Source organism: Polypterus senegalus, chromosome 15 (assembly GCF_016835505.1).
Source record: "Polypterus senegalus isolate Bchr_013 chromosome 15, ASM1683550v1, whole genome shotgun sequence".
Classification (NCBI taxonomy): domain Eukaryota; kingdom Metazoa; phylum Chordata; class Cladistia; order Polypteriformes; family Polypteridae; genus Polypterus; species Polypterus senegalus.
The window spans coordinates 4,543,678-4,569,009 of record NC_053168.1 but is presented as its reverse complement, the minus strand read 5'-3'; the positions used below and the strand labels follow the sequence as shown (position 1 = coordinate 4,569,009).

Here is a 25,332-nt window from a genome sequence, read left to right as displayed (position 1 = left end):
TAATGTGCAGCTAAAGTCTCCACAGCATTTCTGGAGCTTAGTAGAGTCAGATAACTAGAAGAATCTTCACCAAGCAGTTCTGAAAATGTCTGCTTTGTTTGGGTCTCCACCTCCACTCACCTCTGTGAGTCTGACATGACTGTCATGAAATCAGAGTTCAGAACAAGACTGACAGACGGACATTCAAGTGACTCCATAAGAGTGAACTGAAGTGGCTCCACTCCACCACACACCTGCCTGTCTAGTTGAGCCATCTAACTAACTAAACAACACATCGCACATGCAACCGGACCTGTGAGTAAAGTGACACAGTGACAAATGAAGAAGTCATATCTGTGGATTTGGAATTGCATTGTTTGGTTTTGACAGCACTTGCGCTTTAATTCAATAGTGCGAGATACACTAGACAATACATACAGACATACAAAATGCACTTGCAGGTGAATTAAATATTTTTTTGTGATATTGTAATGAAAAATGTGAGTTGTGGACACCAACTTTTTGTAAATGTTCAGGCAAAAGAAGCTTATCCAGTTTGTTTGGATTGAAATAAGCTATAAGAATAAACGTTAGAAAACATGAGGAGCTCTCGGCCATTTTCATTTTGTGAAAGTAGGTCTCTTTGAGAAAGGTTGGAGACACCGGGTTTAGAGTCTGTAGATGCCATTGTTCAACTTGAGGACAAGAACTATGCCAGTCAAAGTCAAAGAAGCCATCATGAGGCTGAAAAACGAGAACACAACCATTGGAGACATTGGTAAGACCTTAGGATGTCCTAAATCAACTGTCTGGAATATCATTAACAAGAAAGAACATACTGGTGAGCTCAGTAATCACAAAGGGACTGGTAGGCCAAGGAAGACCTCCACTGTTGAGGACAGAAGAATCCTCACTATGGTCAAGAAAAAGCCTCAAAAGCCTGTTTGACAGATCACAGACCGTCTTCTGGTGGCAAATGTGGACGTGCTAGAGATGGCTTTGAGCAGAAGACTTCATAAACAGAAATGCAGAGTCCACACTTGAAGATTCAGACAAGTTAGCCACAAACGCAGGATGGCCAGATTCCAGTTTGTCAAAAAGCACTTAAAAGAGCCTGCAGAATTTTGACAAAAAGTCTTGTGGACAGACGAGACGAAGATGAACCTGCTTTATCAGAGTGACGTCAAGAGACCAAAAGGAACTACCCAAGATCTAAAGCGGACCACCTTATCTGTTAAACATGGTGGTGCTGGGGGTGTTATGGCTTGGGCATGAATGGCTGCCACAGGTCCTGGCACACTTCTCTTCATTGATGATTCAACTGCTGACGGCAGTGGCACAATGAATTATGAGGTTTATGGAAACATTTGATCTGCTCAAGCTCCAGTAAATGCCTCCAAAGTCATTGGATGGCTCTTCATCCTGCAACAAGATAATGATCCACACATACTGCCGAGGGTACACTGGAGCCCTTCAAAGCTAAAAAATGGAAAATTCTTGAATGGGGAACTGAGCCAGACCCTTTATATGCTGAAGAGGAATCTTAAGGGGAAGAGCCCCCCACAAAACAAGCAGTAGCTGAAGTTGGCTACATGAGAGACTTGGCAGAGCATCACCAGAGAGAAGACTCTCAGCACCTGCTGATGTCTATGAATCACAGACTTCAAGCATTACATTGCATGCTGGGATATGCAACAAAGTCTCAAATATGACGGCTTTAACAGACCTGCCATTGCTGTGCCACAAACATTATGGTGCCAAGAAAATTTGGGGGGTTGTTCATATAGGAAAATTGTTTGGCCAAAATGTATGCAGATCCCCTTAAATGTGCATTAGTCTGCGGTGTGCATTCAATCCTGTCTGAGTTGTTTAATTTGTAATTTTAAACTGTGAAGCGGACGGGGGGTAGGTAGTGCGTTCATGTAAACCCAGGTCTGTCCTTACTGGGAGGCAGCAGCACTACAACTGCTCTGCCATGCTGCCCTTTGCCAGTTCAAATAAGTTGAAAAAGTCAACAATTTCCATGGGGTGCATTTAGTTTTCACATACAGTGGTACCTCGGTATACATCCTTAATCCGTTCCAGATCCTTTGACTTATATCAAACAGGACGTATACCAAATGAATTTTTCCATAAGAAATAAAGGGAAAATGATTCATCAGTTCCCATGAAAAAAATTCCTATTGTTATTAGCATATTATACTGTACATTGATGGGGTTGTATAAAATAATTTAAACACTGCTTAATACTAAAATACATAAATAAATGAAAATTTAACCTCACTTTACATTTTAATAACGTCTTTGTTTTTCACAATTGTAGATACCGCCATTCTCGGCATACGGTAAGCAGCAACCATGTCCCGGATATGCATGCCACCTTCATACTTTTCAATGATCAATTCAAATTTATGCGAAAAGACACATAATCACATGAAAATTCACAGAGAGTTATAGTGCGGGTTGTTCACTGAATGCTAGCAACTGGCGTACTGACGCTTGTGGGCAGTCGTGGTTTTTTCTCGAGAGAGGTAAACAAGGGTAGTGTAGTGTTCTCTAGACTAAAGTAACGACACATTTAGAATTACGTTTAGAATGCTGTTTGTTTTGAACCAAACTCTCCATACAGCGTGCCTTCTAAACCACATCCCTCCCTCCAGCAGTCATACTTCTCAAAAGACGCAGACCATAGCAATCAACACCTGAACATAAAGCAATGGACAAACACATCATTGAACAACCATATACAACAGGTAGAGCGCAAGTTGTTCACTGAATGCTAGCAACTGCCGTACTGACGCTCGTGGGCAGTCGTGGTTTTGTCTTGAGAGAGAGAGAGGTAAACAAGGGTAGCATGCGAGTCGTATTTCAAACAAAGGTCGTATACCAAGCAAAATTTTCATATCCAAACAGGACGTATACCAAGTTGGACATATTCCAAAGCGGACATATACCGAGGTATCACTGTAATGGTATAATGTTTTATTCTGTCTTATCTATACAGTGGTGTGAAAAACTATTTGCCCCCTTCCTGATTTCTTATTCTTTTGCATGTTTGTCTCACAAAATGTTTCTGGCCATCAAACACATTTAACCATTAGTCAAATATAACACAAGTAAACACAAAATGCAGTTTTTAAATGATGGTTTTTATTATTTAGGGAGAAAAAATCCAAACCTACATGGCCCTGTGTGAAAAAGTAATTGCCCCCTGAACCTAATAACTGGTTGGGCCACCCTTAGCAGCAATAACTGCAATCAAGAGTTTGTGATAACTTGCAATGAGTCTTTTACAGCTCTGGAGGAATTTTGGCCCACTCATCTTTGCAGAATTGTTGTAATTCAGCTTTATTTGAGGGTTTTCTAGCATGAACCGCCTTTTTAAGGTCATGCAGGTGATAGCATCTCAATTGGATTCAGGTCAGGACTTTGACTAGGCCACTCCAAAGTCTTCATTTTGTTTTTCTTCAGCCATTCAGAGGTGGATTTGCTGGTGTGTTTTGGGTCATTGTCCTGTTGCAGCACCCAAGATCGCTTCAGCTTGAGTTGACGAACAGATGGCCAGACATTCTCCTTCAGGATTTTTTGGTAGGCAGTAGAATTCATGATTCCATCTATCACAGCAAGCCTTCCAGGTCCTGAAGCAGCAAAACAACCCCAGACCATCACACTACCACCACCATATTTTACTGTTGGTATGATGTTCTTTTTCTGAAATGCTGTCTTCCTTTTACGCCAGATATAACAGGACATTTGCCTTCCAAAATGTTCAACTTTTGTCTCATCAGTCCACAAGGTATTTTCCCAAACGTCTTGGCAGTCATTGAGATGTTTTTTAGCAAAATTGAGACGAGCCTTAATGTTCTTTTTGCTTAACAGTGGTTTGCGTCTTGGAAATCTGCCATGCAGGCCGTTTTTGCCCAGTCTCTTTCTTATGGTGGAGTCGTGAACACTGACCTTAATTGAGGCATGTGAGGCCTGCAGTTCTTTAGACGTTGTCCTGGGGTCTTTTGTGACCTCTCGGATGAGTCGTCTCTGCGCTCTTGGGGTAATTTTGGTCGACCGGCCACTCCTGGGAAGGTTCACCACTGTTCCATGTTTTTGCCATTTGTGGATAATGGCTCTCACTGTGGTTCGCTGGAGTCCCAAAGCTTTAGAAATGGCTTTATAACCTTTACCAGACTGATAGATCTCAATTACTTCTGTTCTCATTTGTTCCTGAATTTCTTTGGATCTTGGCATGATGTCTAGCTTTTGAGGTGCTTTTGGTCTACTTCTCTGTGTCAGGCAGCTCCTATTTAAGTGATTTCTTGATTGAAACAGGTGTGGCAGTAATCAGGAAATTGAACTCAGGTGTGATACACAACAGTTAGGTTGTTTTTTAACAAGGGGGCAATTACTTTTTCACACCACTGTATTTCTGTTTGTCCTTCTAACCTGAGCCCTGAGCACATGTCCAGCACCAGCCCTGGATGGCATATATTGTATTGTTTTATATGATGTTGCATTAGATAGACTGTGTTCTAACCTTAAATTTTATGTATTATATCATTAAACTTTTATTATCTGCCTTTCACTTTAGGGAATGCACGAGTTGGTTTGATTGCAGTAAAACTAGGAATGATGCCAGTTTGGACCAAGACTGGGGAAAAGCACGCTGTTACAATGCTTCAGGTAAGACAGATGCATTCAATTAACAACTTTGCTAAAACTGCCACAGCTACTTAACAAAAAACAAGATAATCGTTATAATTGGTTGAGGTCTTGTGTTACGCGATATATTTGCAGAAGCACTACTTTATTAAAGAAAATAGAATATATTTCTGGCTCCACTCTTACTGTTTGTAAAAACACTTAGTAATATTATTTTGGACAAACACAGCTAATTTAAGAATAAATAGAATAAAGGAACCTTTTAATTGCTACATTCATGTTCTTGACATTTAGCTGCTCAGTTTATAATGTCTGCTCAGAGTTGCAATTGCAATTTATAATCTCACATTACACTGCATGGAGAGAGTAAAGATTTATTTGGCTGCTAGTTTCTACTCTTGTCCTGTGTGAGTGTTTTCTTTGATTAAATTGAGCTGGACTAGGCCAATTAGGTCAATAAAGGGGCTTTCTTTTATTTCATACAAATATAAACAGTCTGCCAGATAATCTTTTGAAATATTGGCTGAAAATAGCAGTTCTCATATTAATTTCTTTTTATATGATTATTACTTATTTTGATGTACTTCTGGTATCATACCAATGATTTTAATGCTTAACCAACACAAATATGTATTTCATGATTATACCTTAGATGGGTTTCCCAAGTCCCAAGGTTAAATTGCTCTCTTTCCTGGAGTAATATGTGCGTGCGTTCATGTTCCCCTGCTTCTTAATGTATTAAATAAACTGAGTCATCCTTTGTATATGTAGAGGTTTGTGTTCTGCTGCTTTAAATAGTTTTAGTCACTACTTCAGCAGAAGTATCTTTAATAAAACATTTCAAGAGATAATCAATCTCATTTATTTTATTTTAATACATGTTAATTAAATTGCTGCATTTCAGCTTTAATGTATAAATTCTTGCCTAGCAGAATACCAGTATACACTCTGCTTTTGTTAGTTTTTTGCTCATTCTTCTCCGAACACTTTGAGTCATCTTCATCATTGGAGGTAATCCATTTCCCAGTACTCAAACAAATATTCCTAATTGCTGACCTTTCTGAAAATTATAATTGCATTTTTTATAATAAGCGTACTTCGACATAAGAGACCAGCATGCAGTTAAGTGCTCACAAACCCCTAGTCCCCAAAAGTCCTGGTCTCTTCACAATGCCTCACTCTCTTCAGGCTGCCTCTTCGCCTCCTCCGCCAAGCTCTGTCGTCCTCCTTACCTGACTCCAGCCATCACATGAAGGGAGGCGGCCCCTTTTATACAACCCCGGATGTGCTCCAGGTGCCTCCCGGCAATCTTCCACCGACACTCTCCAGTCGCAGCACTCCGGGTGTCCCCAGTCCTCTCCCCGCCAGAACTTCCGGGTGTGGCGGAAGTGCTGAGGTCCAGGGCTCTCCAGGCACCGGGGCTCCCCCTGACGGTGAACACGGGCCCCTACAGGGTTGAGCTTCCAAGCCCTGCACCCGTGGTCCCCAACGCAACCAGGACGGTCGCCCCCTCGTGGTCTGGAGCCGCATGCCACTATATATATATATATATATATATATATATATATATATATATATATATATATATATATATATATATATATACACACACACACACGCGGGGAAGATGTGCCCCACGGCTGAAGAATACAAAAATAAATATTTCTGTTCATTTTCACCTGTGCCTCCATTGTCAGTTTGTGTCAGTTTGGCAACAACAGTGCGCTTATTCCACTATATATATATATATATACACACACACACACATTAATAAAAGGCAAAGCCCTCACTGACTGACTCACTCACTCACTAATCCTGCAAATACTAACGTAATTGAAACAAACCATGAAACTCAAACCGATTATGACAGCAGCAATCCAAGCTGTGAGAAAACAGTAAAAAGGAGGCGTGTCAAACGAAGTGGTACATTTTCTGATGCATCTAGATGAAAACAACTTTGTGATGCTGCCGCCAAATACTCGCAGAAAAATCCACAAGTTAATAGACACGCTGCCACTAAATACTCACAAGCAAATCCACAATTTTAATAGAGACGATACCGCTAAATACTCGCAGGCTAATCTACAAGTTCATAGACACGCTGCTGCTAAATATTCGCAGGCAAATCCACAAGTTAATACCAGGAATACCTATTAAAAATATTAGATTCACGAGTAGCGATTTGGGTAGTGAGATGTCTATCGAGGTGATCACCATCGATCAAAGAACTGTCACTTACCGTGTGGTTTCCATGCCCGGAGATGCCGCCTGCCTTTTCCATTCTCTGTGTTACATATTGCATGGCCATATCAGGCTCACTCTTGATATCCATTGTGTCTTATGTATTGAATGACTGGGACAGGTTCAAGATGTGGACTGATGACGGTACAGGAGATAATTAGACTACACAGGAGCACTAGAAGAGTGAAATGCTTAAGCCCTTCTCCTATGGTTCTGCATGTGAGTTGATGGCTGCCGCTGAATTGTTCGGTTGGCGCTTTCAAGTGTACTGAAATGGCCAAATATTTTACATCTTTGGAGAACCGCCAATGCCTCTTAAACATCTTAGATTCACAGGTGACGATTTGAGTAGTGGACACTTTGATGTTTATGAATGTTTCAACTCTCAAAAGCTGGATGCGAATATGCGGATATCGATGAAGCCGGTTGTATACTTACAACGCTTGACAGATACCGGATGTCACTTCAACACAAGTCCTACAAATACTAACGTAATTGAAACAAACCATGAAACTCAAACCGATTATGACAGCAGCAATCCAAGCTGTGAAAAAACAGTAAAAAGGAGGCGTGTCAGACGTTGTGGTACATTTTCTGATGCAGCTAGACAACAACAATTTCGTGACACTGCCGCCAAATACTTGCAGAAAAATCCACAAGTTAATAGACACGCTGTCGCTAAATACTCGCAGGCAAATCCACAACTTAATAAAGACGCTACTGCGAAATATTCTCGGGCAAATCCACAAGTTAATACTGGGAATGCCTGTTAAACATCTTAGATTTTGAACACTTCGATGAATGAAACCTGTTAACTTTGCAACGGTTGACAAACACGGAATGTAACTTGAACACAACACGTCCTCCAAATACGAGCCTGATTGAAAGAAATAATTATAATCAAATCCTTGATGACAGAAACACTCATAACAGTCACAAAGCAATTAGATTGACAATCAGGTTGCGTTATTTTTAAAATGTTTTCTTTTCTTTTTCATATCTTCTTTAACACACTACTTCTCCGCTGCTAAGCGCGGGTATTTTATACAAAATATTTTGTAAGATATGGCCGGCCATGTACCCCGGTCTATACCTCCAGGCCGCCAGATAGAGCCCTCCTTACAGCGTAGAGGTGCCCCAAATGCCAGCAGGGAATTATGGACAGTGGTCTTTAAATGCACAGCCCTGCTGGATACCATGGGGGGCCGCCAGGAGTCGCTGCAGGTAGGCCCAGGTACTATTTTCCCTACACTCCGGAAGTACGTCTCACTCACATGGACAGAAGAAATGACGTGCTTCCGGGATGAAGAAAAGAAGTTTTACCTGACCCGGAAGTGATAGAAAGTCACATGGACTGAGGGACAAACACTTCCGGGTCAAGGAGTATAAAGGACTCTGGGAGATCCCAGATAGACGAGCTGAGTTGGGAGGCAGGGTGGCTAAGCGTCTGGGAGTGGAGGATTGGTTATTGTATTATTGTGTTTATTGAGAATTGTGGAGAGGAACGTGCGTTGTGCACATTATTATTATAATAAATAATAATTGGACTTTTTATCTGGTGTCTGACGAGTGGTCTGAGAGTACAAGGGTGCGAGAAAATCCTTAAACTACCATAATATATATATGTATTGTGACATACAGGAGGCACTGTCGTCCCCTTGAACCCTCAGATCAGTCGCCAGAATATAATTTTTATTTGAACAAATACGTGCACCAAGCACCCTCCTCTCACAATACTCATTAACCAATACACAATAGTCAATAATTACAATCCTCCACTCCCAGATGCGTTGCCACCCAACCCAGCTCACTCGTCTGGGATCTTTCACAGTCTTTTATATTCCCTGACCCGGAAGTGTTTCCATATCCTCAGTCCATGTGACTTCCTATCAGATCAAAAGTCCTCTTCTTCATCCCGGAAGTATGTCATTTCCCCTCTCGCTGTGACTAAAATGTATTTCCGGGTTATAGGGCACGTAAGAGTCTCTGGGCCTCCCTGCAGCTTCCTCTGTTGGCCCCCAAGGTATCCAGCAGAGGTGTAAAGGAAAACTGCAGTGTCCATGATTCCCTGCTGGCATTCGGGGCACCTCCATGCTGCAGAGAGGGCTCCACCTGGTGGCCTGGCGGTATTGGCCAGGATGACCATTAATTTATATAAATATATTTATTATTTGTTTGTTTGTTTGTTTTGTTCCTTACAGTCCCTAGTGCATAGGCAAAACAAAGTACATTTAACATACACCGGAACAACAATACAATATAACAAGACAAAAGATGCAGGACTATAAAGCTTGAACAATGCTCGATATCCATATTAAAGTGCAGAGTGTAAAGTGACAGTACATAATTGGAAGAATGTTATAGGCATATGGTACTGGGCGACATGTAGAAGTCTGACAGCTTGGGGGAAAGAAGCTTTTATAGGACCTGGCTGTGCTGGTTCTAATGCTACGGTATCTTCAACCTGACGACAGGAGGTCAAGCAATGTGTGCGACAGGTGAGAAACGTCTTTCACAATGGCATAGGCTCTACGAAGATGTCCTGGATTGAGGGGAGGGAGACCCCTGTGATCCTCTCAGCGGTCCTAATTACGCGCTGCAGAACCTTGCGCTCATGGGCTTTGTTGTTCCCAAACCACAAAGTCATGCAGTTTGTCAGAATGCTCTCCACAGTTCCCCTTCCGTTCACCTGTCTGTGGCTGATCGGTGTGTGTACATACGAAAATATAATATGCACATATGTGTATATTCAAAATGTTTTTGTGTATTCACTACCAGTCAAGGGTTGTAGAACACACCTTTTTTCCAGTTTTTATTGAAATTTAAGCCATTCAAAGCCAATGAATAATAACATGAAGTCGTACCAAGGTATGTGGTAAACTGCCTAGTTTAGGATACAAAAACTGACAAATAATGTAATTTTCAGAGTAATACAAACCGTACTTTACAGGGAACAAGTAATGAATTAACAACTTATAACCTTTTGCAATACAGGGTAATTATGCCTTAAATGTTGATACAAACAATTCCTATAGGTGTCCTAACTTTTGATGATTACTTACAAACCCTTTGCCTGTATAAAAACAGCATTGTAACACCTTCTGAAGACATACTGTAATTTGGACAGCATTGCTCTGTAACATTCTTACCATTGAAGCAAGAATGAAATTACCAAAGGAAGACAGACACATATCATTTTAGCCCTTAAAAGTTTAGGCCGTACCTATAGAAAAAATTACAAAGGAAGCCAAGGTGTCAGCGAGTGCAGTATTCTACACCATCAAAAGGAAATTGGAAAGTCCTAACAGAATCAGTACAAAATCTTCAAAGAGTCAAAAGTTTGTGTGATCGGTGCCTCGCAGGACACCAGCTTCAAGCACAGTCCAAGAGCTGCGCAATATCCATTTCTCCAATTCTTTACTTGTTCTGTGTTTTAATTTCTGAATACGTTGAGACTGGAGGTGGTTCCACACCCCGGCAAAACTCTTTTTTTCTTATTGTCCATTTTAGCAATGCTTTTCTTTCAGCCACTCGACTTGTCAAAACCGTATTTCGAAGTCTTGTCTTCACAGTTTCAAGTGAGATTGCTTACTCCGCTTACTGTCCTTGGAGACGCCTATCACACCAGCTGTTCACTGTCAGAAGCTTGTCTGCACAGGGTTGTTTAAGCATGTCATTGGTCGGGGAATAAGCGTGTCTCCTAGTTTTAAAAAAAAAACATTTTTTGTTCTCTATAGGTTGAAAACACATTGAATGTAATTTATAAATTATTGTATCTTTCCCTTTTAAAAAAAAAAAAAAAAGAAGAGGGCACCCTCCTTATGGCTCTCCATTCCTGAACAAATACTACTAGGAGAGTCACGTGTGCTTTGCAAACGCTAGAGTCTGTTGAGAGTTGTTGGTTTGTTCTGTGGTGTGAGATTTAAATAAAAAAAATACATTTTGCTCTTAAAAACTTTTTTTCCCTTTAGAAGGGTTTTTTTTTGCTTTTTTTTTCGCCCAGACAAGAACAAAAGTAGCTGGGTGTTAGGAAGTGCGCTTGGAAAAGTTATTTATACTTGTACTTGTTCTTTTTCTTGTTATCTGTATTTGAATTAGCATCGAGGCGGCAGGGTAGAAAGCAGCAGTAACTGATATCGGCATTTGTAAATAAATAACCGCGTCGTCGTAACAGCGATTCCTTAGTTTAAAGGAAAAGAAAAAAAGGCCGCGGCTGACTTCAAAGCAGTAAAAGGTGGAAACTCAGTAGTGCTCAGGTAAGCGGCCTGCGTTAAGACACCGATCAGGCACAAGGAGCAGTAGGAGCAAATAAGGTAGTAAAGTTTTATTTATTTGTTTATTTTAGATTAAACAGTCCTTAGCAGTCCAGAGGTAGAACAGTTAAGGGGGCGGCAGCGTATTGGTTCATTAATACGGGGGAATACAAACAGTGAAGAGCTTATAAGTAAGAAGAGCGCAAAGTTAGGAGAAGAGACAGAGAAAAGTAAAGTTAACCTCATATGCAAATAGCAGGCAGCTGAGAGGGAGAACAGTACAGGAGCTTAAGGGGAAAAGGTGTAAAATATCTGTAGCAGATCTTAGTGTTACCATTTAAGTTAAGGAGCAGCTGAAAGAAGAAGAAATTTAATTTTAAGAAAAAAAAAAATAGTTAAGGCAGCTTAGTAATCCCAAGTCAAATTTTAATAATGAGGCCAGTGCAATGCAAGTCCTGTTGGATGTTGGACTTTTTAGATGATGGTTTGGAAGAGCCAGTTGTCTATGAGGGCTACATCTGCAAGAGATGCCAGCTGATCCAGCACCTCGAGCTCAGGGTCGCTGAACTGGAGGAGGAGTTGGCTGACCTGCGTTGTAATAGAGAATTGGCGGACTTGGCCCAGGTGTCCTTTAGAGAAATAGTGTGCACCCCTAAGGTGGCGCGGAGGAGATTCCAGACCAGACAGGTAGGAATAGGTGGGTCACGGCCACAAGGCTGAGGTAAAGGGTGCACACTGTCCGGGGCATCAACCCCAGAATTAGAAGTGTCTAACCGTTATCATGTCCTGGCGGAGCTGGACGGTGACTCTGATAATTCTGAGGTGGTAGGCAGGGTTGAGGAGCCCCAACGGGTAGTGATAGTTGGGGACTCAATGTTTAGGGGGATTGAAGCTCAGGTGTGCAACAGAGAGAGAGAGTCTCACACCTTGTGTTGCCTACCGGGAGCACAGGTGAGAGACCTCCCTGGAAGGGTGGATAGGCTCTTGGCCAGAGCGGGGTGGATCCAGTTGTCATTGTCCACGTTGGAACAAATGACATACATAAGGGTAGTCTGTCAGTTCTGCGATCCAAATTCAAAGAGTTAGGTACCAAGCTGAGGAGCAGAACTGACAAGGTAGTCTTCTCCAGTTCTGCCTGTGCCACGCCAGTCCAGGTAAGATTGAGGAGATTAGAAGGCTTAATTCGTGGCTCAAATCTTGGTGCAGGGTAGAAGGGTATAGGTTTATGGGGCATTGGGACTCCTTTTGGAACAGATGGGACCTGTTCCGCCGTGACGGGTTACATCTGAACCGGAGGGGCACCAATGTATTGGGGAGGCGTATGTGTAGGCTAGTCGAGGATTGTTTAAACTAGGGAATGGGGGGGCAGGGAGTTTAGGACAGGCCAGATTTAGATCTATACATGGAAGAACAAACAATGGTGTAGAAATAAAAATGCATAGTAATGTAAATTTTAAGCAAACACGTAAAGATAGAAGGATTAACACATTAAAAATAGCTTGCCTTAATGCTAGAAGTATCAAAAATAAGGTAAGTGAGTTGGAGTTGTATGTAGCAGAGCATAATTATGATATTATAGCAATAACGGAAACCTGGCTAAATAACAAAGATGGGGATGAGTGTAACATAGAGGGATACACATTTTTAGGAAGGATAGACAGAACAGAAAAGGAGGTGGGGTTGCTGTTTATGCCAAACAGGAATTAAATGTAAGTCATCTTCAGTTGGATGATGAGCCCCATCTTAGTGAGGACATGTGGCTTCGCCTGGAAAATATTAGGGAAAAGGTCTCATTTTAGGAGTGTGTTATAGACCACCCAATTCAGACAGTAATTTCAACACACATCTTTTTAGTAATATCAAAAGGCAAGTTTACAGGGGGATATTATAGTCATGGGGACTTTAATTATCCAAATATTAACTGGGATAACCTTACAGATGGAGGAGCACAAGAGCAGGAGTTTTTAGAAGTAATCAGCGACTGTTTTTAACACAGCATGTTAAAGCACCAACAAGGGGTGAAGCCTGTCTGGATTTAGTATTCTGTAATAATCAGGATAGAATTGAGGGTGTAGAGGTGATTGAACCACTAGGGTCAAGTGACCATAATGTAATACAATTCTCAGTATTTTGTAAGAGTACAGATGCAAAGACTAAAATTGTTAAGTTGAACTTTAGTAGGGCTAATTTTGAGCAGATGCGACAAAGTCTAAGTAGGATAGACTGGGATAAGCTTTTAAATGTGGAGACAGTCGAGGAGCAGTGGAACAGGTTTAAAAACATGTAATGCAGGACAGATACATACCTAAATTTGGAAGTAATAGGAAACTAAAAAACTCCACGATGGATTAATAAAGATTTAAAAAGAAGTTGCAAAGGAAAAACTGCTGTATAAGGCATATAAGACTAATGACTGCAAAGAGAACCGTAGCGTATGAGAACATGAGGGCAACCATTAAGAAGGATATCAGAGAGGCTAAAAGACAGTTGGAGAGGAATATAGCAGATAAGGCGAAAGAAGACCCCAAGAGATTCTTTCAGTATTTTAGTAGTAAAAGAACAGTTAAGGAGGAGGTCAAGTTCATCAGGAATAGTAAAGGGAATTAAAAGATACAGACAATGAAATAGCAGATGCCCTAAACTTACATTTTCTGAGGTGTTTACAAGTGAGCAAGTGGATAACCTGCCAGAGGTAAAACAACTACTAAGGAGGTACTGAGGGATTTGGAAATTGTAGAGGGAGAAGTGCTGCTCAGATTAAATAAGATGAAATCAAACAAATCACCAGGCCCAGATAATATTTATCCTCGTGTTCTTAAGGAGGCTAGTGAGTACATATATAAACCCTTGACACATATTTTTAGGAAGTCACTGTGCACTGGAGAGATTCCAAAGGACTGGAAAATGGCAAATATCATCCCATTATATAAAAAGGGTGACAGGGCAGATCCAAGCAACTATAGGCCAGTAAGCTTAACAAGCATCACAGGAAAATTAATGGAAGGAATTATTAAGGATAAGATTGAGCAACACATGGCAAGGACAGGAGTTATTCTGAACAGTCAGCATGGGTTCAGAAGAGGGAGGTCGTGTTTTACTAACATGTTGGAATTCTATGAGGAGGCAACAAAAGGATACGATCAAAGTGGAGCTTATGATATTATTTATCTGGACTTTCAGAAAGCATTTGATAAGGTGCCACATGAGAGGTTGGGCATCAAGTTAAAAGAAGTGGGAGTTCAGGGTGATGTTTTTAGATGGGTGCAGAATTGGCTCAAACACTGGAAGCAGAGAGTGATGGTGCGAGGAACCTCATCAGAACTGGCGATGTTAAGAGTGGTGTTCCACAGGGGTCAGTGCTAGGGCGCTGATATTTTTAATATATAGAAATGATTTAGAAAGGAATATAAGTAACAAGCTGGTTACGTTTGCAGAAGATACCAAGATAGGTGGATTAGCAGATAATTTGGAATCCGTTATATCATTACAGAAGGACTTGGATCAATCAATCAATCAATCAACATTTATTTATATAGCACATATTCATACAAAAAAATGTAGCTCAAAGTGCTTTACAAAATGAATAGAGAAATAGAAGACACAATAAAAGATAAACATAAGTCAACATTAATTAACATAGAATAAGAGTAAGGTCCGATGGCCAGGGTGGACAGAAAAAACAAGAAAAAACTCCAAAGGCTGGAGAAAAAAATAAAATCTGTAGGGGTTCCAGACCAAGAGACCGCCCAGTCCCCTCTGGGCAATCTACCTAACTGGGCAATCTACCTATCTGGATGGCATACAGGCTTGGGCAGATTTGCGGCAAATGAAATTTAATGTCAGTAAATGTGAAGTATTACACATAGGAAGTAAAAATATTAGTTTTGAATACACAATGGGCGGTCGGAAAATCGAGAGTACACCTTATGAGAAGGATTAGGAGTCATAGTGGACTCCAAGATATCAACTTCCCAACAGTGTTCAGAAGCTATTAAGAAGGCTCACAGAATGTTAGGATATATAGCGCCTTGGTCTGTGGAGTACAAGTCACAGGAGGTTATGCGCAACCTTTTTAATGCACTGGTGAGGCCTCATCTTGAGTACTGTTTGCAGTTTTGGTCTCCAGGCTACAAAAAGGACATAACAGCACTAGAGAAGGTCCAGACAAGAGCGACCAGGCTGATTCAGGTCTACAGGGGTTAAATTATGAGGAAAGATTAAAAGAGCTGAGCCTTTACAGTTTAAGCAAAAGAAGATTAAGAGGTGACATGATTGAAGTGTTTAAAATTATGAAGGGAATTAGTACAGTGGATCGAGACTGTTATTTTAAAATGAGCTCATCAAGAACACGGGGACACAGTTGGAAACTTGTTAAGGGTAAATTTCGCACAAACATTAGGAAGTTTTTCTTTACACAAAGAACGATAGACACTTGGAATAAGCTACCAAGTAGTGTGGTGGACAGTAAGACATTAGGGACTTTCAAAACTCGACTTGATGTTTTCTTGGAGGAAACAAGTGGACAGGACTGGCGAGCTTTGTTGGGCTGAATGGCCTGTTCTCGTCTAGATTGTTCTAATGTTCTTGTTCTAATCATCCATCTGTTGATTTTCTGAAACAGTGCATTTATAAACAACAATAGCTGACCAAAGTGGTATACAACCAAGACAATAAGCCATAAGACAATACCATAGACAAACACATCTCTTGTGATTGATTAAGAGCCAAGGAATAGAAATGTGCCATAAGTAGTGATTTGAAATAGACAAAGTAGGGGCCAGCCTAACATGAAGTGGCAACCCATTCCAGAGTCTGAGGGCTACAACGTCAAAGGCACAATCTTCCCTACACTTTAGTCTTGATTTAGGGACCACCAGAAGCAAGTGATCAGTAGACCTGAGTGACCTAATAATTATTAACAGTCGGAGAGGTAAGAGGGAGTTAGGTCATTTAGTACTTTATAAACAGAAAGTGAAATCTTAAAATCAATCCTAAAACAAACCTGGAGCCAGTGCAGGGAGGCTAGCTCAAGGAAAATGTGTTCTCACTTGAATGTTCCCATTAAAAGATGAGCTGCAGCATTTTGGACTAACTGTGAATGTGAAATAGGAGCCTGGCTGACACCAACATAAAGTGCATTACAGGAGTCCAGTCCGGGACGCAGTAAAAGCATGTACAACCCTTTCTAAATCGTGAAGTGATAAGAAGGGCTTAACTTTAGACAAAAGCCTCAGTTGAATGAAACTGACTTTAGTTGCGGAGTGAGAAGTCAAGCAAAATGACCCCTTTTATTGGCTATCTAAAAAGATTACAATATGCAAACTTTCAAGGCAACTCAGGCCCCTTCTTCTTTTTTTAGTTCGCCAATAAAAGGTGTTATTTTGCTTGACTTTTCGCTACATCTATATTGGCTAACAAGGTACAACACCCTAGTATTACCGAGTTTATGTGATTTAAAATCAAATATCCATTATTACACCTGGATTTCTTGCGTAATGTTTCAAGGAGCTCAAATCCATATTAGGGGCACCGCTGATGTCAAAAGAAGTCAAGAATATACACAAATGAGTAAGTTTGTTCTTGAAAAAGAAGATCATAAATGAAGAAAATTGCTGGAGAGCATTTCAAAAACAAAACACAAAAATCTGGTAGCTATCTTAGCCTTCTTTTCATAGCTTGTCTTTTGTCTGTTACCACAGGAAAGGGCAATTCCTCTTACCGCCCATCTCTTAGTCTCTCTCCAGGGGTGGGCATATTCAGTCCAGGAGGGCCGCAGTGGTTGCAGGTTTTTGCTCCAACCCATTTGCTTAATAAGAAGCATTTATTGCTCAAGTGACACTTCTGCTTCACTTCAGTTGTCTCGCTGGTTAAGATTTTGAACCCTTATTGCTTATTTTAGTCTTAAACAGCTGTCATCTTGGTTTTTAATTGCTCCTTATTAGCAATAAGATGCAAATGACAAAGGAAACCAGCATTTCTCCATTTAGCTTGTTTCCATTTACACCTGTGTGTATTGATCGCGCACTATGGGGTTTAATTAAATACTTGGAAGGAAAGTGAAGCACTGAGATAATCTCGTCTGTTTTAGACTTCAAATCATTTGGATGATATCCTTAGAAAGGAAAAAAAATCTAGGATATGTGAATGACCTAACGTCGCAATGTTAACGCACTAACAAGCCATGAAATTAAATAATTGACAAGGATTGGTTTTTAATTAAGCGACTGGGTTGGAACAAAAACCTGCAACCACTGCGGCCCTCCAGGACTGAATCTGCCTACCTGTGCTCTAGGTCTATTTCTCTCCTCCTCCTGTGAGCCTTTAACCTAACCCTGGGTTCGTTGAGTCACTTTCTTAGTGAAGGCGTAGACCCCATCCCGCAGGCTCTTATAAATTAGAGACAGTTGTGGTCCACTTTGTCTATATGTTCACCTTTTGACCCTTGTGAAGTCCTTAAATAGCTGGGTCTGTAGGACGTATTCTGGTTATGGTTCTACTTGTTTTACTTGACCACCTGTGTGCTACCATTTTGTAGGCTGGAGGATGAAGACCGCTGAGAAAGAAAAAAAAAAAAAACATTATTAACTGTAATGATTATAAGTAGTTACTTCAGAATACCAAGTACTGTATTTTGTATTAATCATGCTGCAGAGAGCTATATGATTTATTATTTCTATAGGATTTGTTCTTCATTTAGGTAGAAAAAGAATTAAGCTTGTGCACAGGATAATGGACTAACTTGCATTTTTTATGAGAAAATGCTGACCTCTTGATACTAACAGAGCACCCTGTGATATTATAAATCAGTTGTGACAGTTTCTGAATTCTCGCTTAAAATTATTCGAGCATATTTCTTAAAACTGTGAGTGCCCTGATAACCTCTTTATCTGAAAGAAGCAATGTGCACGTTCCAATTCAGGGAATTGCAAGCTATTATCATTTATGTATAACCTCAAAATGAACTGCCTTATATATGTTTTTTTTGTTTAATACACGAAGAAGGTATATAGAGGGAGGCCTCACGTTAGGCTGCAGGCTGTCTGATCTGACCAGTCAGTGGCACTAAGCTGAGAGGGGCTGCAGTCTCTTTGATTGCTTTTTACTTTAAATTGGCGTTTGTCTCCCGTTGTTTCCGACTTCAGCATCCACTCCGCCTCCAAAAGTCTTCCCAGACCTCACCATTAAAAGAACAACAAAATCTGTCCTGATTTGGGGGTATTTTGCTATCCCTTTGGCAAGGAAATTATCTATCGTCAAGCCTTCTTGGTCCTAATTAGCATAGTGGGCATCTCTGACCTACACTATATAAAAAAAAAAAAGAAAAAATTAATGTTAAATTTATGGTAAAGTACTGAGAGCTGGGTTGCCAGAGTTTTACCGTAAAAAAAAGTGACTATTTTTGTATCTATAAAAATGTTATTTTTACGATCAAAAACCAGCAGCTGGGTTGACAGAATTTTACCGTAATAAATGCGGTAACAGTATTTGTAGGTTTACGGTATTACTTTGTAGTAAACTTTACAACAAAACAGTTTAGAATATTTAGCCATAACCAGAAATCTGCCAATCAATAAGTCATTAGAAAATATTGTCGTGATCAAACCCCACTGCACAGTTTGCATCAGTAAACTAACAACAACCAATAGGAAACATGTACCATTTAATTATACACATTGAAAACAATTCAATGTTTAAGGAAGTTACAGCTCATTGTCTGGTGGAGAAGTAAAGTTTACTTTTGTGGTGTACGCGGTCTGTCCTTCAGGTGTGCCAGCTTTACGAATACAACCCACCATAAATCAGCTTCCATAATCTCAAAAAACTTTCAGCACACAGCGATAAACAAGTCGGCTAACTTAAAAATTTTTTATCCCTACTGTTCAAAGGTAGGCGGTTCACCGGGAACAATATGGTAAAAGGGGGCGTGTCCTTATGCAAATATCATAACTTCAGTCTTAGCGAAACAGCACTTTACCTTCTCTATTTAACTGTTTTTGCACTGTAAGCTTAACAGAGATTTTTTCCATATAACTAATGTATAAGTAAACGGTATGTAGCATATTTTGAAGGTAGAAAAATATCGATTTTACAGAACTTGGCTGTAAAAAAAATAATAATGAAATGTATTGTTTAAGATATACAGATAATTTTCAGTAGAACATAAGGTAACTTTCGTTTTTTTCAGAAAAGGTATTTTACTTTCACCATTTACAGTATTTTTACCGTTAAATTTACTAACATTTTTTACAGTGTACCCTTGGAATTGCTTTGAAATAATCATATAGGCACAATCTTTACATTTCTTATTGAAGGCATTCCAAGTGTGTTGTAAAGGTATTTATGTAAATAAATAAATAAATCTTTATGTTCAATTAAAGCTCTCTTTGAAATTTTGTGCAGGTACAAGACTGCCATGTACTTAAATATGTAGCAAAAGAAGATTACGATGGAAAAGCAGCAGCTTTATATGTTGGCGGAAAAAATGTATCGCCCTTTCATGTAAGTGTCATTAACAGAGACAGAAATTGGTGTGTTATCACGGGGTTTTTTTGGTGTGTGAATTTCATTTACTGTATAATCATTTGATTAATCTTAATTATTTTTTTGGTGTGCCTTTTGTAATAACCATTCAGTGTGTATTGAGCAAACAACCAAAAATGTTTAAACTTGCAACTCATTGATTTCACTTTAAAGTGATTAAAAAAAAAATACTACACTTAGAATACCAAAGCAATATCCGTGATGTCCACACTTCCCTGGTCACTTATTGCACGAAAAGGTTCCTGAGTAGCATTAGATGCTAAAATAAAAAGCAGAACATGCTGATATGTGCAACTGTCCTAAGCACAATTGGATTCTGGTAGTCATTGTGTTAAAAAAAAAAATACCTGCCTTATTAGTTGTGTATATAAATATGACAAGCTGCTGAAGCATAAAGATGTGAGCAGATTCATAGTTGTCCCTTATTTCTTTCTTTTATAAGTATGTCTAGTTCTGATGAAAATGATTTATTTTTCAAAATTTTTGGGGTTTCTAGAATGTTACTATATTTGTAACCAAACAGGCTTGGCAGTGCTGGTTTTATTAGGCTTATTAAGAGTGGATAATAAATTACTTCCTCTGAGACATCTTGATGTTCTTGATACTCTTAGTTCTAATTATCCCAAAGTCCTTTCTTTGTGAACTCATTGGAGGTTGTTTGTACTTGCCTGTTTGAAGGTGAAAATAAAAATCATAAATATATAACACTTCTTTTTATAATAAACATTAAGATGTTTTTGTGACAACCACATTATTTTACATTTGTTTAAACCATCACAGTGGCTTAGTTGAGTTGTGTATATTTTTGCTTTTAACTTCATTAGTTCATCTAGAAGGCTCATGTGAAATCATCCTGAATTCAAACCAAAATGTGTTTATTGCAGAAACCGGAGGATTCAATGGAGATCTTTCGGAATGCAGGAGTACCACCAAAACAGAAAATATCCATTTTCAGAGTGTCAAACAACGCTATACTCAAACCAGGTAAGGCACATTGTTATATTAAGAAATATGTAAGAAGAAAAGAAATAAAATACTATTAGTATACCTTTAAATGCATTTATAAGACACAGCTTTAACTAAGACAATAAGGAAAAAAATGTGTATGCAGTCTTGTGAAGTAAGTAGACCCCATGGGAACTGCTGATTTTTTTTCAACACATTTGAACAGACAAATAGTGGAACTTCATGGAAACAGTGCCTACAGATAATGGCGATATATCTTAGTATAAAACACAAGGAAAATGTTTCTTGTCATTCATTTATGCAACAAAATCAACTTTGTGAAATTTTTCAATTGCAAGTACCACCCACAGTACACAAATGTAAATAGTCTTCTTCCATCTCCTGTAGAGTGTTGCCTGCTTCCTCCCAGTGAAGTAGCAGGCTCTCTTTTAAATCCAACCCTATAACTGCTTCCGGTGTCACTCCGAAGAAGTCCAGGGCACTTCCGGGTCATGTGGAAACCTGGGCAGTCCTCCCCCTGACAGGGCTACGATTCCAGACTCAAACTTCCATGCCACCCTGTGGGTATTTTAATCGAGTTCAACCCTGAGGAACACTATCATACTGGGGAGTGAACTGCTTAGTTCATCTATTATGGCCTGTCCGGGCAAGAATCCCTCCTTTATCCGGGCCAGGATGTCTGTCCTTCCTCTATGGCACCTGCTATATATATATATATATATATACACACACACACACGTTAGGGGGCTTCGATCACCAACCCCTTCCCCCCCACCAGCCAGCGTTACGTGCTGTTGTGAAGAGTGGGACTGAACGCACCCCAAGGAGACGTGGTCGCTCCTCCAAAACCTCTCTTAAATGGTATACAGTACAACAGAAACCAAATAACAGTTGTTTTTTTTTTTTTGTTTTTGCCTCCTCTTTGCTCGATGGATTGCTGCTGCTGTGCCGTGTGATGTGCATCTCGTGCGGCGCTTCAAATGTTTAAAAGCCTGTACAGCAGCTGACCTTTTGTCTCACTGCCTTGTCTCTCTTCTCCCCCAGACATCTTCAAACACTCTGCGATCTCTTTTCGCTGTTCCGTTATTTCTCAGAGTAATATTTTCTGTTTGTTTGCACTAATGCGACCTTTAGTCTAATTTTTTGAGACTTTCCTACTTCCATTATCTCTAACCTGCTCTGCATGTGTATCACAGGACTTGCTTCCAAAGCTTGTAAGTATGACATGACTTGACCGTCTCGTGGGACTTGAAAGTGTCTCTCACTCTTCAAAAGATCTCGTCTCATCGCAGTAAAAAAGTCTCGTCTCGTCCTAATAGATAGATAGATATCCATCCATCCATTTTCTAACCCGCTGAATCCGAATACAGGGTCACGGGGGTCTGCTGGAGCCAATCCCAGCCAACACAGGGCACAAGGCAGGAACCAATCCTGGACAGGGTGCCAGCCCACCGCAGGATAGATAGATATATTTATATTTAACATACTAAAGTGTCAAATAATGCAGAGAGTGCGCGACACGTGTTTCGCCCTATTTTGGGCTCATCAGGCGTTCACACTCCACTGCACCCCTCACCGGGGATCGAACCTCGGACGTCAGCATTAGAGGCAAAGGCTCTTTACGTTGCGCCACGGCATGTGGTTCGTTTACTTGACAGCCTGGAGATCGGGGTAATTACATACATAGCATTCGAAGTCTGAATCACAATCTGATTGTATAGGTGATTACCTACCAGCTAACGCGTATGGTTGGTCTGCAAGGCGGTAAACATCTGCCATGGGTGCCCTCTCAGTTGCGAGAAGCAGATCATAGAATGTTACAAAGTTAACTGTCAAATAATGCAGAGAGTGCGAGACACGTGTTTCGCCCTATTTTGGGCTCATCAGGCGTACACACTCCACTGCACCAGGCTGTCAAGTAAACGAACCACATGTCGTGGCACAACATAAAGAGCCTTTGCCTCTAACTCTGTTGTCCGAGGTTCGATCCAAGGTGAAGGGTGCAGTGGAGTGTCTACGCCTGATGAGCCCAAAATAGGGCAAAACACGTGTCGCGTACTCTTTGCAGACCAACCACACAAGTTACCTGGTAGTTAACCACCCATACAATCAGATTGTGGTTCAGACTTCAAATCATATATATATATATATATATATATATATATATATATATATATATATATATATATATATATATATATATATAATAAAATGCATGTAAGTCTGTAGGTGTATATATGGACTAGTTCTGCATTTAGTGCATGGCATCATCTATTCTTGCATTTTGCCTTGAGAATCGTTTACTTTGTAATTTTTTTTTAATTTCTGAGAACACTATCCTGATATGCTTTTTCTCTGCAATTAAAAGGTACTTTGATTCAGTACTGTATCAAAGGAGAACATTAAGTATTGCAGCTTAATACAGCCAGAAGTCTCCCAAACATTATCCCAGAATGTATGTTATTCTTACTTGTTTCTTAATTGGGTACTTTTCTTTAATCAGGTTTAAAGAAATTACCAGCTTATGCAGTTGATTCTTCAAAGAATTAACGTGGGAGAAATGTATTTTGTTGGAAAGCCCTTAGTTATTAGGACTCTCTTCACAGTATATATAAATACTACCTTTGTAAGCCCTGTGCTGTAAAAAAACTGGGCTCCTGGAAACCATGAATTCTGGCACATCAATCAATCAATCAATCAATCAGTCAATCAATCAATCAATCGCATCATTTGTGCATTAGTGGCTAAGCGAGCTTCTCTTTCCTCAGCGGTTTTGTTTTGCTGATGTGCTCACCTCACTTGTTTATTAGCAGCTAAGCAAGTTTCTCTTTTCTCAGGGGTTTCACTTTGGAGACAGAGTCAATTTCTTTGCGCTTCATTGCTGTAGCCTCACACTTCCGGGCTGGATGGACAGACAGACAGACAAACACATTCACACTTCCTTGCATAGACATTTATGTATAAGATATATATTACAAGGTTTCTAAACTCTTTTGGGACTCCACTTAACAGGACAACATGCCAAAGAGCACCTCAAAATGTAATTGCCATGTATGTGGTAGACCGCTTATCTGTCACTGGGCCAACCGCGGGCTCCCAGCGCTGCAGCAACTTGTTGCGAAAGCAAATTGAGCCTACCGTGGTTGCGCTATGAGCACCTGTCCTCAGTGGGTGATGCAAGGAACATTATAAATGCTGGCAACAGTATTGGCCACTAACCTGGCCACATCCCTGCCAGATTGCTGTGTCTGTGTGTAGTAGAGCGGTAGATCTCACTACAATAAATAACCGTGCTGTTCCTGTTTCAAGCTGGATAAAGTTGGTTTTGCTAAAGTAATGAGACTCGGCCTCATGTTTTGGGATGCAAGACAGGGACTCACACGTCAATATATATATACAGTATTGGTGTGTGTGTATATAAATATAATATATATATATATATATATATATATTGCATTTTACATGTTGTTTTTCATTCTTAATTACTTTTTTTTAACTCTTTAGTTAGTATATGGTTAAAGACTTTGCAGCAATTCAAGAGTCTCCAAAGCTTTAAACCAGCTGCATTTTTAATAGTGTAGGTGTTACACTGATGATCACTAACATGATTAAAGTGATGTGATGAACATGTCTCCTAAATTTAATGATTCATAAATAAACCTTAATGGCAGAGTTTGTTTCTGTGGTTGTTATTATCAAGAGTTCATTGTTCAAATTGTTAAATGCAATAAACACAGCTGTGAGTTAAACTTTAAATTAGTTAATTTGTTTTTATAAAATAAAATGTTACTTCTGGATGCAGTCCTGAATCTGTGAAAGCCATATTTGGAGCTCCATATCATAAGAATACATGGCAGCATGTCTGACAAACTGTCTATGAAGGCTGAAACTGTTAAGTCAGGAGGATTTACTGTCACACCCTCCATACACCATATAACAGCATACACAGCATACAGTGGCACAGAATAATGTTCCCTAGGACTGCGGTGCACCCCATACATAAACACAGAATGAGTGCAAGACAGGGAAAGATCTGTACTATACCATAAATGGACAAATACATAATAGGTAAGTGAATAGAGAGTAATAAATAAATGAATAACAACTAATAAAAAACAATAGTAACAAATGCATTACATCTAAGTAAGCTACTAGGAGCAGATCTGAAGGCAGAAGGGCAGCAGAGTTCAGCATCTGACCAGCCAAGAGGGTAGAAGCTGTTGCAGAACCTTTCAGAACTGGTTATAGTACCTTCTGTCAGACAAAAGTGGGATGAAAGGATCTTCAGGAGGGGTGGAAGCAGCCCTTCACGCAACGTTTCAAAAAAAAGGTCTTGGGTGGAATGCAGAGAGGTACCAATGATCTTTTCTGTTGTGTGCACTATCCGTTGTAGAATCTTGCGGTCAGAGATGCTGCAGTTCCTAAGCCAGACAGTGATTCAGTTGGTCAGAATGCTCTTGATGGTGCCCCTGTAGAATGTGATGAGATTTGGGGAGAGAGAGGCTTCCCGACTTCAGCTACAGAAAGTGTAAAAGCTTAGACATCTTCTTGGCTATGGAGGTGGTGTTAATTGACCAAGTCGGTTCAAGTGTCAGACGCACACCAAGGAATTTGGTGCTCTTGACCAATTCCACCACAGAGCAGTTGGGGTGTGGACCCCGCAGGCCTTTACCAAAGTCAACAATCATGTCTTTCGTCT

General features: G+C 40.0%; 1 protein-coding gene across 1 annotated transcript in view; it reads left to right on the top strand.

Moving 5' to 3' along the window:
- mrpl3 (mitochondrial ribosomal protein L3) overlaps positions 1–25,332 on the top strand; it is a 139,801-nt gene that overhangs the window by 54,321 nt on the left and 60,148 nt on the right. The window contains exons 3-5 of the mRNA XM_039736964.1: positions 4,562–4,653; positions 19,527–19,625; positions 20,552–20,651. Coding sequence (XP_039592898.1) covers positions 4,562–4,653; positions 19,527–19,625; positions 20,552–20,651 — 291 coding nt within the window. The remainder of the gene's footprint in view (positions 1–4,561; positions 4,654–19,526; positions 19,626–20,551; positions 20,652–25,332) is intronic.